The 14948-nt window shown below is 34.9% G+C and overlaps 2 protein-coding genes across 3 annotated transcripts; one reads left to right on the top strand and one right to left on the bottom strand.

The window, feature by feature from the left end:
- Positions 1-812: 812 nt before the first annotated feature.
- On the top strand, positions 813-3572 carry LOC107045845 (40S ribosomal protein S20). Its single transcript, XM_015268240.2, has 3 exons — positions 813-928; positions 2248-2353; positions 3270-3572. Exons 1-3 carry the CDS (start codon positions 926-928, stop codon positions 3524-3526), a joined length of 366 nt encoding a protein of 121 aa, XP_015123726.1. The 5' UTR covers positions 813-925; the 3' UTR covers positions 3527-3572.
- Positions 3573-6901: 3329 nt separating this feature from the next.
- LOC107045847 (eukaryotic translation initiation factor 2 subunit 1) lies at positions 6902-11852 on the bottom strand. 2 transcript variants are annotated; one of them, XM_015268243.1, is made up of 6 exons: positions 11457-11852; positions 9885-10127; positions 9244-9475; positions 8335-8567; positions 7505-7620; positions 6902-7235 (listed from the first exon to the last, which is right to left on the bottom strand). In XM_015268243.1, the coding sequence occupies exons 2-6, from the start codon at positions 10120-10122 to the stop codon at positions 7053-7055; spliced, it is 1002 nt and encodes a 333-aa protein (XP_015123729.1). In that variant the 5' UTR covers positions 10123-10127; positions 11457-11852; the 3' UTR covers positions 6902-7052. The 2 variants fall into 2 exon arrangements, with proteins under 2 accessions (XP_015123729.1, XP_015123728.1); XM_015268242.1 differs by lacking the exon at positions 11457-11852 and adding an exon at positions 10263-10419.
- Positions 11853-14948: the final 3096 nt, after the last annotated feature.

Below are 14948 nucleotides of genomic sequence, written 5' to 3'. Positions count from 1 at the left end.
AAAATGAAGTTTTTCTGTACAAAAAAGTGGAAAATCGCGCTTGTGACCCGGTTCCCCAAAATTTATCACTTATTATACCACAAGAGCTTCAAAATTATTGGGTATTTCACGATAGGTTCGTTGCAAACAAACGAAGGAGTCAAGTTTTTCAGTTAAAAAATAACGAGCACGAAGCGCGAGTGATTTTTCTGAAATACTTGACGACTTTGTTTGTATGCAGGGAACATTGAGGGAAATACCTGATTAATTTTGAAGTTCGAGTGGTATTCGGGGGATTATTTTTTCAATCCAAATTTCGGTCAACAGGATTGCACCATGAGACAAAATTGATCTGTTAGTTTCGACGAGGGGTTCACTCCACTGAAAGATCTTTTATTTTTTACATAGCAACTACCAGAGAAAATTATCAAACAATTATCAGTTGAAAACCATGTTCTTTGTACCATGTGACGTCTAATGGTCTAATTCTGTTGACTGAAATTTGGATTGAAAAAATAATCAAGATTTTTTTTTTTTCATAAAAGATAGTTTTTTGCCATGATTTTGTCGAAATCCCAGACGGCGCAAAATGGTCAGTTGGTAATTAGTGGAATTACCCATATAATTGAATAAATATGAAATATGGAATAATTAAATCTAATTTCTCATCTTGTGGAATGATTATGGAAAAAAGGATCCAACGCGTAAATAGCCCCTTTGAAGAGTCCAAATGAAGTTCAAATAAAGAAGCGCTCTCAAGAGGCCGGAAATCAACAGATTGAGAGAGGCGCACTGCGCGCAACTACGCGGAACGGCTTACGGCATTGAGTTGAAGCTCTTTTCCACTCTTTTCGCTGCGGCACGAGGAACGTTTTGTAAACTGGTTCAGCGCTGATCAGTTATTTAAGATTAAATTGATCATCTCGACCAGGATCATCAATCAACCATGGTAAAAATCATTTTTATATTATGTTCGTTATTTTTTCATCATTTTTGGCAGCAAAATTCTGACGATGTTTCCAAAAATTGAGCGTTTTTAGTTTGGAGGTTAGGTGACGAAGCCTTCATGCTCTGATGTCGATACATCTACGATTTTTCATTAAAAAAAAATTCGTTTTCTATGGAAGTAAAACTCGATAATAAAAAAAAATATTTCCGATATTTCTTCAATTAATTATTGCGTTTTTGTCTGACTAGATTTTTTGGAGAATTCTATTCAATCAAATTGAGCATATTACGACAGAATGAAAAATTTAATGATTGCTAATAGTTATATCAGAGTAGAAAAGTAATATAATTTTTATAGTTGACATTAATCTTTTAATCGTTGACTGTTGATTCATCTTCATAAATAGGAGTGCGTATGAGACTCAAACGAAACTTTCCTTTGGAGGCATCGTCCCGTTCTAAAACAAGATGGAAATTTTCCGGCACTGTCTCAGTTTCGAAAGGCTAAAGTAGACGAAAGTAGTATTGCCTCCCCTTTTCACGACTCCAAAAAAATTTATCTCTTCTCATTCTCTCTTTTTTCCGATTTTTAACGTGCACGAGGCCGAGACTGAAACCGAGACCAAACATAAAATACCGGAATAAGTGAAGACTGTGACCAGACAAATTATCTCCAAATGATAACCAGAGGAGACGATAGTACGTGTTTTAAGACTGAGACAGTCCCCAAAATGTCCATGTTTTTTTAGAGCGAGACGATCTGTTCAAAGTGATGTCTCGTCTGGGTCTCGTGCGTAGTCCTATTCATCATAATAGATAAAGTAAGGACAAATCGAAAGACGTTTTTCATAGAAAATTGCATTACCCACGAAAAAGCTATGAAGTGATTAATTTTCATAGCATTACATCTTTTTCCATGAATGTCTAACTTCTGAAATAACCGCATAATTAGAGAAGAAGCATACATTAGAGCCAGGCTAGTGCATTCTTACTTACTTGGTGTCGAAGTAATGCGAGATCAATTTGGAAAGAGTTATTCGACGGACGTAGTCTGTGCGATGATACGACCTCCAACAAGTATTTCAATGAAAAAACAAAAGTGAATAAATGGGCAAAATTTTGAACTGAAACAAGTTTAAAACAGAACAGAATCCTTATCAGTTGAGTTAACAGCTAGAGAATTTTTTTTCTGTCGACCACCGTCTTGGTAAAAAAATTTCCGGCTATCCTGTCCAATCCCTAGGTGGCGTGATAATTGAGTGTGGTTCATCCTATTATATTTTGGCGAGCACTTATGACGTTTTTTCTTTTTTTATGTAGGCAAGTTTGAAGACCGATAACCCTGAGAAACCTGGAGCAGAGGTTGCAACGATTCACCGTATCAGGATCACCCTGACTTCTCGTAACGTTCGATCTCTCGAAAAAGGTAAAATTGTTAGAGAAATCCAATCTGAACATATTTAGAAAATTCTCATAAACAGGGTGTCCAGCCACCAGGGAAATCTGGAAAACCGGGAATTGTCAGAGAATTTGATTGGTCTGGAAATGTCAGAGAATTACGACAACTTTCTGGAATTTTAAAATTTGAAGCTTTTTTCCTCCAAATACCTAATTTTTTGGGAATTCTTCTGTTGTCAAAAAACATTGTCCTGGAATTTGATCTCAAATTTACTTAGAAATGTGGGATGTTAACATATTTCCTTGGGATGAGACTGGGAACCCACTGTTTTTGCGGCTTTTCTATGGAAATTTCTAAATTCAGCATTCTACTTTTCAAAGGAATTCTTCCATACCAAGATCGTGGAAATATTTGAAAAATACTCATTTCCAATACTGAGAGTTCCAACGTGGTCCGCTAGAGAAAATTTTCTTAGACAGACTTTTCTAGACAAATTTTTCCGTTGTATGTATTTTCGTTGAAAAGGTGACAGAGTGATCACCTCTTAAGGGGAGACCTCGCTAAAATTAAAAAGTCTTTGAAAATTCCCTCAGCCATACTTCCTTTATTGCGCAATTTCCATCTGCTGTAGATTTTTGTATTCCGCAATTTTCGTCAGACTCTAGAAAATGAAATTCAGAACCCATTTTGCGTCATAAATTATGGATAATAGCCTATGAAAAAATGTCTTTCATAAAAAAACGGTTTCTATGGTTAGGGAATTGTATCAACTTGACGGGGAAAAATCAGGGAATTTTGTTGAAACTTCCAGGTGGACACCCTGATCAATGAACTCATTTTTGAGATATTTACGGAATAATCTGCAAGTCACTCCGTGATTGATGGCGATCAACGATGGACTTCCATTTTCTCCAATCAATCACACCATTCTTTTTTATTGCAGTTTGCTCCGAGTTGATCAGTGGTGCCAAGAAACAGAAGCTGAAGGTCAAGGGACCGGTTCGTATGCCAACCAAAATCCTGAGGATCACTACACGTAAGACACCGTGTGGTGAAGGTTCAAAGACCTGGGATCGCTTCCAGATGCGCATCCACAAGCGTGTCATTGATCTCTATTCACCATCTGAGATCGTCAAACAGATCACCAGCATCTCCATTGAACCTGGTGTAGAGGTTGAGGTTACCATTGCCAACGATTAAGTCACTTGACATCAACGATGATATTTTAATAAATATTTGAAACGAATTTTCACGTATTTTCATTTATCTCCGTTCGCCATATGCCTCTTTCATTCTCCATATTTCTGGAACTACAAGGTTTATGTAATAACATCAAAAGAGCGGCTATGTAGAAAATCAATTTTTTCAAAGAACGTCTTTCGAAAAATTCATTTAGACTTTCAAGAAATTGAAAAATATTCCGTTTTCAAGTAAAAATTATCTTCTCACTAACTGTTCTTTTTTTTCTTCCGAATGGAAGTTTTGTAATCGTGTTTTTTTTATTCCTTAATTTTGGGTGGAAATGCCTAGAAATGTCATGAAACGTGAAGAAATGATGTTTTTAAAAAATGTCTGTATGTGTGTACGTGTTTGCGCACGTGTGTTCGTAGGTCCAGAACTGTCCCCATAACTCGAGAATTATTGAGGCAAAGATGCTGAAATTCTGGCTGCTAATTGGTACTACTGAGACTCAAATTTGTGCTAAATTTCAGCTCGATCGTTTGAGCGGTTCCTGAGATTTTTTTTCAAAACTTGGTAAGATTTTAGGTCTTATGGTAACAAAGTTTAGGATTCTGGATGAACGAAATCGGACCAGTAGTTTCGGAAATATTCAACTTTGTATGTGAACCTCTTTTGCTCAATATCTCAAAAACTATTGGTCCAATTTCATTTTTTTTTGACTAGACAAGACGCGCTTCGCGCATACTAGTTAGGCTGCATGGTTTTGATACTGAATTTGACACTAAAGAATTGATACAAATATTTGTATCTGTTCTTCAATCTCGAATTCTTGAGTCAAATTCTGGATTGCATCGACTGATCGAACTTACTTGACAACTGCACCAATAAGAAATTATATCAAAATTGCAATGATCCCAGCGAATGGAACCAATGTAATGTCTACACACAGAAAAAAATTGTTGATTCAAATCGAATATTAAGCCCCTAATCGAACCGATTAAGATTTAATTAAATCAAGAATCATACCAAGTAGATTTCATTAATTTGGATTGAGTATATCCAAATAAGTCATAGTGATTTTTTTTTCAATAGAAATATCAATTTTCGCCTAAAACTTTCATAAGTTTCCGAAAAATGGCTGAAATAAAGTGGTTAATCTCTCAATTTTGAGCTTATTCAATGAGCTTCATGCCGGACATAGAATTTCTGCGAGTTATTTAACTGAGAGACATTTGAGAATCGAAAATCCTATTTTCAAAAAAAAAAAAAAATCAAATTCTCAACTCTCAAAAAAGTAGAATCGATTAAGAGACATTTGAGAATCGAAAATCCCATTTTCAAAAAAAAAAATCAAATTCTCAACTCCAAAAAGTAGAGTCGATTGAGACACATTTGAGAATCGAAAATCCTATTTTCAAAAAAAAAAAAATCAAATTCTCAACTCTCCAAAAAGTAGAGTCGATTGAGAGACATTTGAGAATCGAAAATCCTATTTTCAAAAAAGAAAAACAAATTCACAACTCTCAAGAAAGTCGAGAGTCGACTGAGAGACATTTGAGAATTAAAAATCCTATTTTCCAAAAAAAAAAATCGGATTCTCAACTCTCAAAAAAGTTGAGAGTAAATTAAGTAACATTTGAGAATCAAAAATCAAAAATTAAATTTTTAATTCCGAAAAAAGTTGATTGAAAATGGAGAGGTCACTATAGGAATAAAAAATCCAATTGTAAATTTTCTTTAAAGTTGATTGTAAAGAGAGCGCCTAGCATAGAATGCACTTTAGGCCTCGTCACTCCAACTCTCAACTAACTCTCAATTTTCTCTCAAACAGGAAATTATCGAGAGTCCCACTATCAACTTGGTCCGCTAGGGATAACCAAGCGAATCTTGCTATTTAGGAGGAAAAACACGGAATTTTCAAAATGTGACATGCTAAAATCTCTACATTATCGCTTATAACAATTGATTTAGGTGATGGAGCAGATAATATAGGGTCTCAATATGAAGACCTCGATGAGACCTTCAAATTGACATATGATAAATCCCCGTTGATCAAGTCTAAGGCCTCGAGAAATGGTAAAAACTGTGATTTTTAAGGTGTGACATAACGTGAAAAATGGAAATAATCTGCAATAACTCAATGAAAATTGAATTAAATCACATTTATCATAAAATGCCCTTCAAAATGATGTATGAGTATTCCCGTCTAGTCTACTTAGAAGTACCAAAAAATCCATCCAAAGTTAATTTTTCAAGTACACCATAAAAAATCATTTTTTGCCTAAAACTCTTGTAAGTCACTAAAAAATGGTCGGATGAATAAGGTGTCAATTTGAAGCTTATTTAATAAGCTTTCGAAAGAGTATACCATATGTATGCTGCGTCGAAGAGGAAGTCGAGAATTGACGCAAAAACCGATGGGTAACCCTCGGTTACGGACACGGATTTTTCTATAGCGGAATGTATGTTTTGATGTCATCTATCTAAATTTAACAAAATATGGGTACCATCCGATTGAGATTTTTCGAGATACCGTCGTTTTTGTATTTTTTTGGACGGAATTAATTTTTGCGTACTATGACATGAGTAAAAGTCAGGGAAACCTTTTGAAACCGCGGTTTCTAGTTAGGATTGTCAAGAAACATTCCTATATCATATTTTAGGTGAATATATTTGATAGTTCTTGAAATAGAACAATTCACCCAAAATTGTAGAGAAAAAAAATTATCGCATCTAATTTCACCGTTCATTTTCACATCAGGATAACTGAGAAAGCCATATTACATCAATATGTTTTTTTCAAATTTATTTTATAGAAATAGGGAAAAATGAGATAAAGTTTAGATGACCGCCGCCGCACCCTATCCATTGACCACTACTGTTTCTTAAAATTTAGAAACTTCGTTCTTGATGTTTAATATATTACCTGAATTTTGAGATATTGTCATTTCTCTACTTTCATGGATGAAAACAAAAATTTACACATCTATGTGAGAGACGAAGTCGGTGATGTATATGAAAAGCTGACTAGATCATTCACGAATGGTGATCATGGGAAGTATGATTTTTCCATAAATAGATAATAATAGCTAACGATATTTGCCATGATATGTGAGTGGGATTGGCCTTAATATTTTCAAAAAGTGATAATCCTTATGCTTGCATTTTTTGAAAACATACATTGGGATCCATTCGGAAACCTACTACCAATGAAATTGGTAGAAATGAAAATAGGAGAAAAAAAATACGCAGTCATATGTAATCTGTCAAATGGCTTCTGTCGCACTGCTTGTTTTTTCAATTGTCACTATGGGATCCTAAATCATTTTCATCACGTCCATTAATGACATTTTTAGATTGAATGAGGGAATTTATTTAAAATAAACTCTTAAATTATGAATTATTATACAGTTTATTTGTAAAATTTTCGTATAATAATGTCGATGAAATTTTTTCCACAATTTATACAGGTAGAAATGTACTTCCGGACAATTCATCTGTATAGACGTTTACTTCACAGTAAAAAAAGATGCTCAACTGGGCCTCAATCTTCCCCTTGAGATTCCTGGCCCTTGTTCTCCTCGTCCTCACCCTCACCTCCGCTGAAGTCTCCCATGCCCTCGACTTCCTCTTCATCATCGTCACCGGCCACTTCAGCATTTTCCATCTCAGCACGCTCCATTTGCCTCGCCAGCTCGGCTTCGTCTGTTGCTGTGACAACTTTAGGCTGGAGAACAAGAAAATAATCATCAAAATCAAATCTTGCATAAAATGAATTCAACAATAATGGAGAAAAATGTGGCAAATGGATTTTTCATGCATTTTAGAATCTATTTTTTTCCAGCAATTTCTTTAGCTGCGAAAAATCTGTAAATATATTCTTCTATAGATCCTCAGTTTCGAAATAAGTAAATACTAAACAGTGTTTTAGAAGGAAGAATGTTATCAATATAACTTTGCCTAAGGAAAGAAAAATGAAATTTCGGAGATACTCACAGCCATTTGAATATCGAACACACCACCTAATTCAACTATTTTCGCTTTTATCGCGACAATAGCGTCGTTCAGCGCCTTCAAACCGTCTGTTTTTTCTGGTGTTGATGTTGTCATGACTGAAAACCGGAGAGATAATTCAATAAACGAAGATTCAATGAAGTTTAGTAATTTTACGTCAAAGAAAAAAGTAAAGAATGCGTTCCACATAATTATATATTTTCTCGTTAATTATTCGTTTAAAGAGGAAAAGTACATTGAGTTTTTTTTAATCAGAAATTTCTTTTCTATAAAACACGCACGAAAAAATTTAATAGAAAAACCTAGCACATTCGTTAGAAAAACCTATTGCATTTCTATTGAACTTTCTATCAGTTTTTGTCCGATTCTATTGAAATGGTCGATAGAAAATATTCAATAGAAAAAGTCAATGGAATTCGATTTTTCTGTATAACTTATTCTCTTCAGATATTTTCTACAGAATTTCCTCGGCTCAGGTTTTTTTTTCATTCTGTTTTTCTTCTCTTCTCATCAAGAAAATCAAACAAAAAAACTTGGAAAATTTGAGCCGAGGAAATTCTATAGAAATTATCTCAATAAAATAAGTCATATAGAAAGATTAAATTCTATTGACTTTTTCAATTGAATATTTTTTGTTAAATATTTCAATAGAATCGGCCAAAAACTATTAGAAAGTTCAACAGAAATCCAATAGAATTTTCTAACGAATTTGTTAGGTTTTTCTATTAAATTTTTTCATTCGTGAAGCTCCTAACTTTGGAGGTAAATTTTCGCCTGACTCAAGTAATATTCATGAAATACTGTATAATTACCGTAGAGAGGGGGTGCAATCAGATTAATTTTTATGGGAAGCTCCTCGGTGGAAAGGGCGAGTCCAGCTTTGAGTGCTGCTTTGACAGCATCGATGCCCTCGTACCCATAGCATGCAACTTCGACATCAGCGCGAATCTTGACAGCTTGAGAGGTCAGTTTCCTCTTGATATTGCTCAGCAATACTTCCTTGGTATGATCGTCAAGACCACATTCAGCCAAAATTGATGGATCCCTGAAATATTTAAATTTTATTTCACTTTTCTACTCTTCATAATAAGTTTAATAAGTCTTGAAGACTGATTCATTGGTAACCATTGGAAAATCGTTTGGATGACGCAACTATAATATATTATCACGCAATAGGGGAGGGTGGGCCAAAATGAAACAGCCGTAAAGCGACTATTTATCGCAATTCAAGGAAAAAAAAAATTTTTTATCAACTTTTGTTTATTAAATTTTTCATTATTGGGAGTACGGATGAGAATAATAATGTTTTATTCGTCTTATAATTCAATTGATTAGATTAGGCAGAGTACACTTTTTTTTCATTCGATTGAAATTCAGTACCACATTTTCCATTCTCCCAATCTGGGTCTCCCCTGCCTTCCTCTAGACTTTAGATTTTGCTGTTTCATGTTCATTTCAATTAATCCTTTGACAAAATCTTCTCCCGTCAATACTTCTCAATAATTTTCCATTCTACTGAATAGTTTAGTCTGAGTTTTTTTATTGAAAAAAAATATTGAAATACGTTTTTTATTAGAAAATGTGACCTACAAAATGCGTATCTTAATATTTTCTCTTGAACTCATTCATTTTCGAGCTATTGAGATGTATTTGAAAAAAAAAAAAGAATTTGCCAAGTTCAGCATTAACTGATCATCACTTCGATGTTGAATTGAACTTACAATACTGATTGTTTGAAAAAATCATAAGCTGATGCTTTCTGCTTCTTGTACTTTTCCTCGAAGTGCCACGCTGTCTTCTGATACAACTCTTCCAGTTGGTCGTCGCTATCATAGTGCAATAGTTCAGCAACGTGTCTCAGTATTGAATTCACTGCCTTAGCTTTTGCGTATCTCTCTGTACATTTCTCAACGTCTTCTGGGGACACTCGACGTTTACTCAAGTCAATGTAACCTGCGAACAAATGATTCCATAAATCTAGTTATTTAAATGTGAAATATTACTCCAGTTTTAGAAAGTGATATGAAAATTCATGAATTTATAACATAAAAATCTTGTATTGAATTTAGCTTGGACGTAATTCACTCAACTGATGTGATAATTCCAAAAATGACATTCAAAAATAAAGCACCAGGTAAAATGATCCATCACTATATAAAAACAAATTTGGGCAAATTACAGTATTGGATGAAGAAAGTTGTAACTTAATGTATTGTTCAAAATTAATCACATTAATTCAAAACTTCGTGAAATAGAGTTTCAAAAAGTATTATTACTTCATAGCAACTCAAATGAAGATAGGAAAAATGAAGGTTTAAGCAACAATAACAACGAAAACTGCTGAATAGTAATAACTGACTACCTTTCTCCTTATCAACTCGAATAACAACAACCGGTTCGGTTTTTCCCACCCTAATGAGCTTGTTAATGGATCTAATACGCCTCCTGGACAACTCAGAAAGGAGAATCATCCCCTCAATGTTATTATATTCCAACAAATGCACATAAGCTCCCATCTCGGCGATGCTGCGCACATTAACCATAACAACATCCTCGACCTCAGGATATTTTTCCTTATAAAATCGACACGACAGTACCATTTTGCCTGTAACATTAATAAATTTTTACCCGACGATTGCACAAATCATACGCCGAACACCATCATCATTTTTTAGGTTAGCATGTAGGTTAAGGAATTGTGTCGACCTCATAATTATGACAATACGAGTGAAATAATTACCTGATTAATGAATCAATTATTAAAAAAATTTTATCAGTTATTCAACGGTAATATAAAGACGTTTCTGAGACTATTTCAAGGTAAATATGTCAATAATCCATGTGGAAACTTGACATGAAACTTGAAGATGGTGTAACGCTTGAGGAGGAGCATGGAGAATCAGTTTAACCAACTGTGAATAACAAAAAAATTTGCAATGCTGCCAACCAGCAGAAGTTGATATTTTATGGGTTTTATTTAAAATTATAGAGTTGATGAAGATTTCTTCTTAAAACTGCTGTTTCTCTTGATCATTGTCCATCATGAATATATTTCACCTTTTTAAATCTTCGTTAATAATAGGGCATTATCTACAAAATTTGGAATTCATAGAGAAGACCATGAAATTTTCACAAAAAAAATCTCAATGAATTTTTTAAAAATCCTTCTTCTTTAGAAGATATTGGAGAAATAATTTCCATTAACTATTCTCAATGTTAATAATTATTACTAAACAATTGCATAACTAGAGTCATGCATTTTCATTCAATTTGACATAGGACTTAATGAAATGAAGATAACAAGAGATGAAATAAGAGGTCGGAATAGGGAACTTGCATGAAGCTCAATTCTTTCTAATTGTGGAGAAATATTGCCTAAAGGTCTTACGATAATTAATTGAAAATCAGTCGTTTTTGAAGCCAATTTTTCGGTCATGACGTCTCGAAGACGGTCAGTTAACGTTTCATTGGTTGAAAAAGAACAGAGTCTGGAGTTAGGCTCCTCCATTCCCAAGTAGCAAACCTTGCGAAAGATATCTGAAAGAATACCAAAAGGGCTGACTAATGTCCGTTCAAAAGGTATCTTGCAGTCATACGATAACTTTTAGTTAACTTCTAGGTAACTTCTAGACACAAGTTACCTTTTTGGACAGACATTAGACAGCCTTTTTGGTATACTTGTAGATACCCTCCAGAACTGTGCTGGTTGGGTGTCTTAACGACGACTAAAAGTTATTAATATGACCGTCCCTTTTTGATAGCTATTTTTTGGTATCAATATAAACTGATATCAATTCAATAGACTAGAACATGGCGCCTCAGTGTTATCTTTCATTCGGATATCGAGTTTTTTGACACCTAAAAGAGGTCTATTTTGTGGATAACCGTAAGACAGACTGTTACAAAACACCTGAAAGTCACTTATTGTCTTTACCAAGAAATTATCGTGTTCTTTATGCCAAAAAGATATCAATTTTCTGGGGAGATGACGATGCCTTTGACGAGGTATATCTCAAAGCGACCTTTTCGTTGGGGAGCCGAAGGCATCTTCCTCGAAGGCAACAAAATGATTACTTCCTTTGAATGACTTTTGGAAGAACTGTGAAGGAGGTTTCTGGATTGTCTGGACTAAGATGATTGTTTCGAGAAAATGTGTAATTCCGTCATTTGCATTTCTAATGGGCGCAATAAAAGATCTTTGTGGAACGAGAGCGAACAGATGTCTAAAATCCTCAAAAAAACTAATTGTCTATATTTAATTTTCAATATTTTCCAGAGTTTATTCGATCAAATAATGATTATTTACGAATTGTTTTACTTTTTCAGGGAACGTAACCAATAAGGAGAGTAGGGATACTCCAGACGCATATTCTTCTTCCTTGTTGGCTAGAAACCCTAATGGGAATATGTGCCTTTTTCTGAAGCTTGTTTCAATAGTTAACTGAAGATGCCTCTGTAGGTGATAGAAGATGGCTTTGTTGATGCTTCGAATAATTTCAAACAATATTATTTCCTTGTCCATTAAATAACTGATTTAGATAAATGTTTTCTTAATATATAAACTTTCTTTGAATATTGCACTTGAAGGTTGCCAAGAGAGAGAGAGCAATCCAAACAGTACAGAGAAAGGAGAGAGGCTCCTTCATAACCACTCTCTTCCCCCCATTTCATTGCCCCCTTCCCACTTATCACATTTAACACATGCACTTCACTATAATTTAATCCCTTCAATTATTCAGTTGAGCATTGATTTGTCATTATTCGCTCAATTATTCTTTATTATAATTATTTGTTACTATTTTGCCCCTCTTTTTAATAGCTCAACTAGATTTTTATATCTTTGTGATCCATCAAAAATTTAACAAAGGGTAAAATAACACTCAGAGGTGATTCCAAAAAAATTAATTGCACATCCGAGTCAATTTGAACACCTAATTTCGTAATTAAAGAGAAGAATTTAATTCTGTCTGTTGCAGAAATATTAGAACAATCCCAAACAATATGGTTAATGTCCATTATTGCATATCCACAATCACATTCAGAACTTCTAATAATATTTTTGTCAAATAGATGTTTACGTAGTAAGGAATGGCCACTCCGTATGCGATTAATCAAGGTTATTTGGTGCCTATTCAGATTCAATCCCTGGAACCAGCATTTGTTTTTGAGTTCATTTTGGGATTTGAAATACTTCTCTCCCTTATGTTTATCCACTGAGCTGAGATGGTCGTAAGACGCAACTAGAAGTTGTTTTTTAAATTTTTCATTTAGTTCTGTACATTGATATATTAATTCCTCGCTACTAGGCTCCATTAATGCTTCTTTGGCTAATTCATCAACAGTTTCATTTCCTACTATTCCCACATGAGATGGGACCCACAAAAACTCTACTTCAACATTATTATCGGCTAACTCAATAAGTCATTAACTTCGTACAACAGCAAATCGTATCGATGAATTGTTCCTGAGGAGATGGCAACCAAGGAGGATTTAGAATCAGAGACTATTAGTCCTTTCTCAATCTCTGAGTCCATTATGAATAATAGGGCTTCCTTTATAGCTGTTAATTCTGCGTAATAAATCGAGTTATATTGGTATAACCTTATTTTCTTCTTAAAATCTAGGTCTGGACACCAAACTGCTGAACCAGTACGAAGGTCTTTTTTAGAACCGTCTGTATAAATGACTTTACTGTTATGGTATTTTTCGTTCAGTAATTTTTCGAGGTCTTTCTTCACATCATGAGATTTTTTCAGACGGTTTCCACCCACAATATTAATCGAAGTTTTTTGATAATTGATGTTGAAGGAGAATTAACCCTAGCGGACTGATTTCAGAGTTGAACTCTTGAATATTTCCATGATTTCAGAGAAAGTTCAGAGTTCGGTCAGAGTTGGGGTTATGTCGGATTCTATGTCGGATTCTAGGGGTATCTCTGAACTCGTAATAGTCTTCAGAGTTAAGAGTCCAGTATTTTTATTGTTGATCATTATTTATTTTGTTATGGGGACGGCAGGGGTGGGGTTTACATGTGTTCGTTTCTGGGGGAGGGGGTTACATGTTCTCTCTGAACTCTTACCTGCCGTCAGAGTTAAGAGTTCAGTTTTTTTATGTTTAATCATTATTTTTTTATTTCTGGGATGGGGCGGGGGGGTTTGCATGTGTTCTCTGAATTCTTACCTGCCGCCAGAGTTAACAGTTCAGTTTTTTTAATTGTTGATTATTATTTATTCATTTCTGGGGAGGGGGAGGGTCACATGTGTTCTCTGAACTCTTACCTGCCGTCAGAGTTAAGAGTTCAGTTTTTTTATTGTTAATAATTATTTATTGATTTCTGGGGAGGGGAGGGGGGGTTTGCGTGTGTTCTATGAATTCTTACCTGCCGCCAGAGTTAAGAGTTCAGTTTTTTTATTGTTGATTATTATTCATTCATTTCGGGGGAGGGGGGGGGGTCACATGTGTTCTCTGAACTCTTACCTGCCGTCAGAGTTAAGAGTTCAGTTTTTTTATGTTTAATCATTATTTTTTTATTTCTGGGGTGGGGCGGGGGGGTTTGCATGTGTTCTCTGAATTCTTACCTGCCGCCAGAGTTAACAGTTCAGTTTTTTTTATTGTTGATTATTATTTATTCATTTCTGGGGAGGGGGAGGGTCACATGTGTTCTCTGAACTCTTACCTGCCGTCAGAGTTAAGAGTTCAGTTTTTTTATTGTTAATCATTATTTATTGATTTCTGGGGAGGGGCGGGAGGGTTCGCATGTGTTCTCTGAACTCTTACCGGCCGCCAGAGTTAACAGTTCAGTTTTTTTATTGTTGATTATTATTTATTTATTTCTGGGGAGGAGCGGGGGGTTTACATGTGTTCTCTGATCTCCTACCTGCCGTCAGAGTTAAGAATCCAGTATTTTTATTGTTGATCATTATTTATTTATTTCTGGGGAGGGGCGGGGGGGTGGTTTTACATGTGTTCTCTGAACTCTTACCTGCCGTCAGAGTTGAGATCAGTATTTTTATTGTTGATCATTATTTATTTATTTCTGGGGAGGGGAGGGGAGGTTTACATGTGTTCTCTGAACTCTTACCTGCCGTCAGAGTAAAGAGTTCATGTTTTTTATTGTTGATTATTATTTACTTATTTCTGGGGAGGGGCGGGGGAGGGGGGTTTACATGTGTTCTCTGAACTCTTACGTGCCGTCAGAGTTAAGAGTTCAGTTTTTTCTTTGTTGATCATTATTTATTTATTTCTGGGGAGGGGCGGGGGGGGGGTGGTTTACATGTGTTCTCTGAACTCTTACCTGCCGTCAGAGTTAAGAGTTCAGTTTTTTTATTGTTGATTATTATTTATTCATTTCTGGGGAGGAGCGGGGGGTTTACATGTGTTCTCTGATCTCTTACCTGCCGTCAGAGTTAAGAGTCCAGTATTTTTA

Source organism: Diachasma alloeum, unplaced genomic scaffold (genome assembly GCF_001412515.2).
Source record: "Diachasma alloeum isolate Michigan unplaced genomic scaffold, Dall2.0 Dall_scaffold_01093, whole genome shotgun sequence".
Classification (NCBI taxonomy): domain Eukaryota; kingdom Metazoa; phylum Arthropoda; class Insecta; order Hymenoptera; family Braconidae; genus Diachasma; species Diachasma alloeum.
Note: the sequence above shows the minus strand (reverse complement) of the source record. Positions and strands in the feature narration are given on the sequence as shown.

What these genes read in the sequence shown, in the direction of transcription:
- LOC107045845 (XM_015268240.2), top strand. An exon ending in CGTTCGATCTCTCGAAAAAG is followed by an intron (nt 2,354 to 3,269) that starts GTAAAATTGTTA and finishes TTTTTATTGCAG; the next exon opens with TTTGCTCCGAGTTGATCAGT.
- LOC107045847 (XM_015268243.1), bottom strand. Translation starts at nt 10,122, where the DNA reads ATGGTACTGTCGTGTCGATTTTATAAGGAAAAATATCCTGAGGTCGAG. An exon ending in TTTTTCAAACAATCAGTATT is followed by an intron (nt 8,568 to 9,243) that starts GTAAGTTCAATT and finishes TAAATATTTCAG; the next exon opens with GGATCCATCAATTTTGGCTG. An exon ending in TGTTCGATATTCAAATGGCT is followed by an intron (nt 7,236 to 7,504) that starts GTGAGTATCTCC and finishes CTTGTTCTCCAG; the next exon opens with CCTAAAGTTGTCACAGCAAC.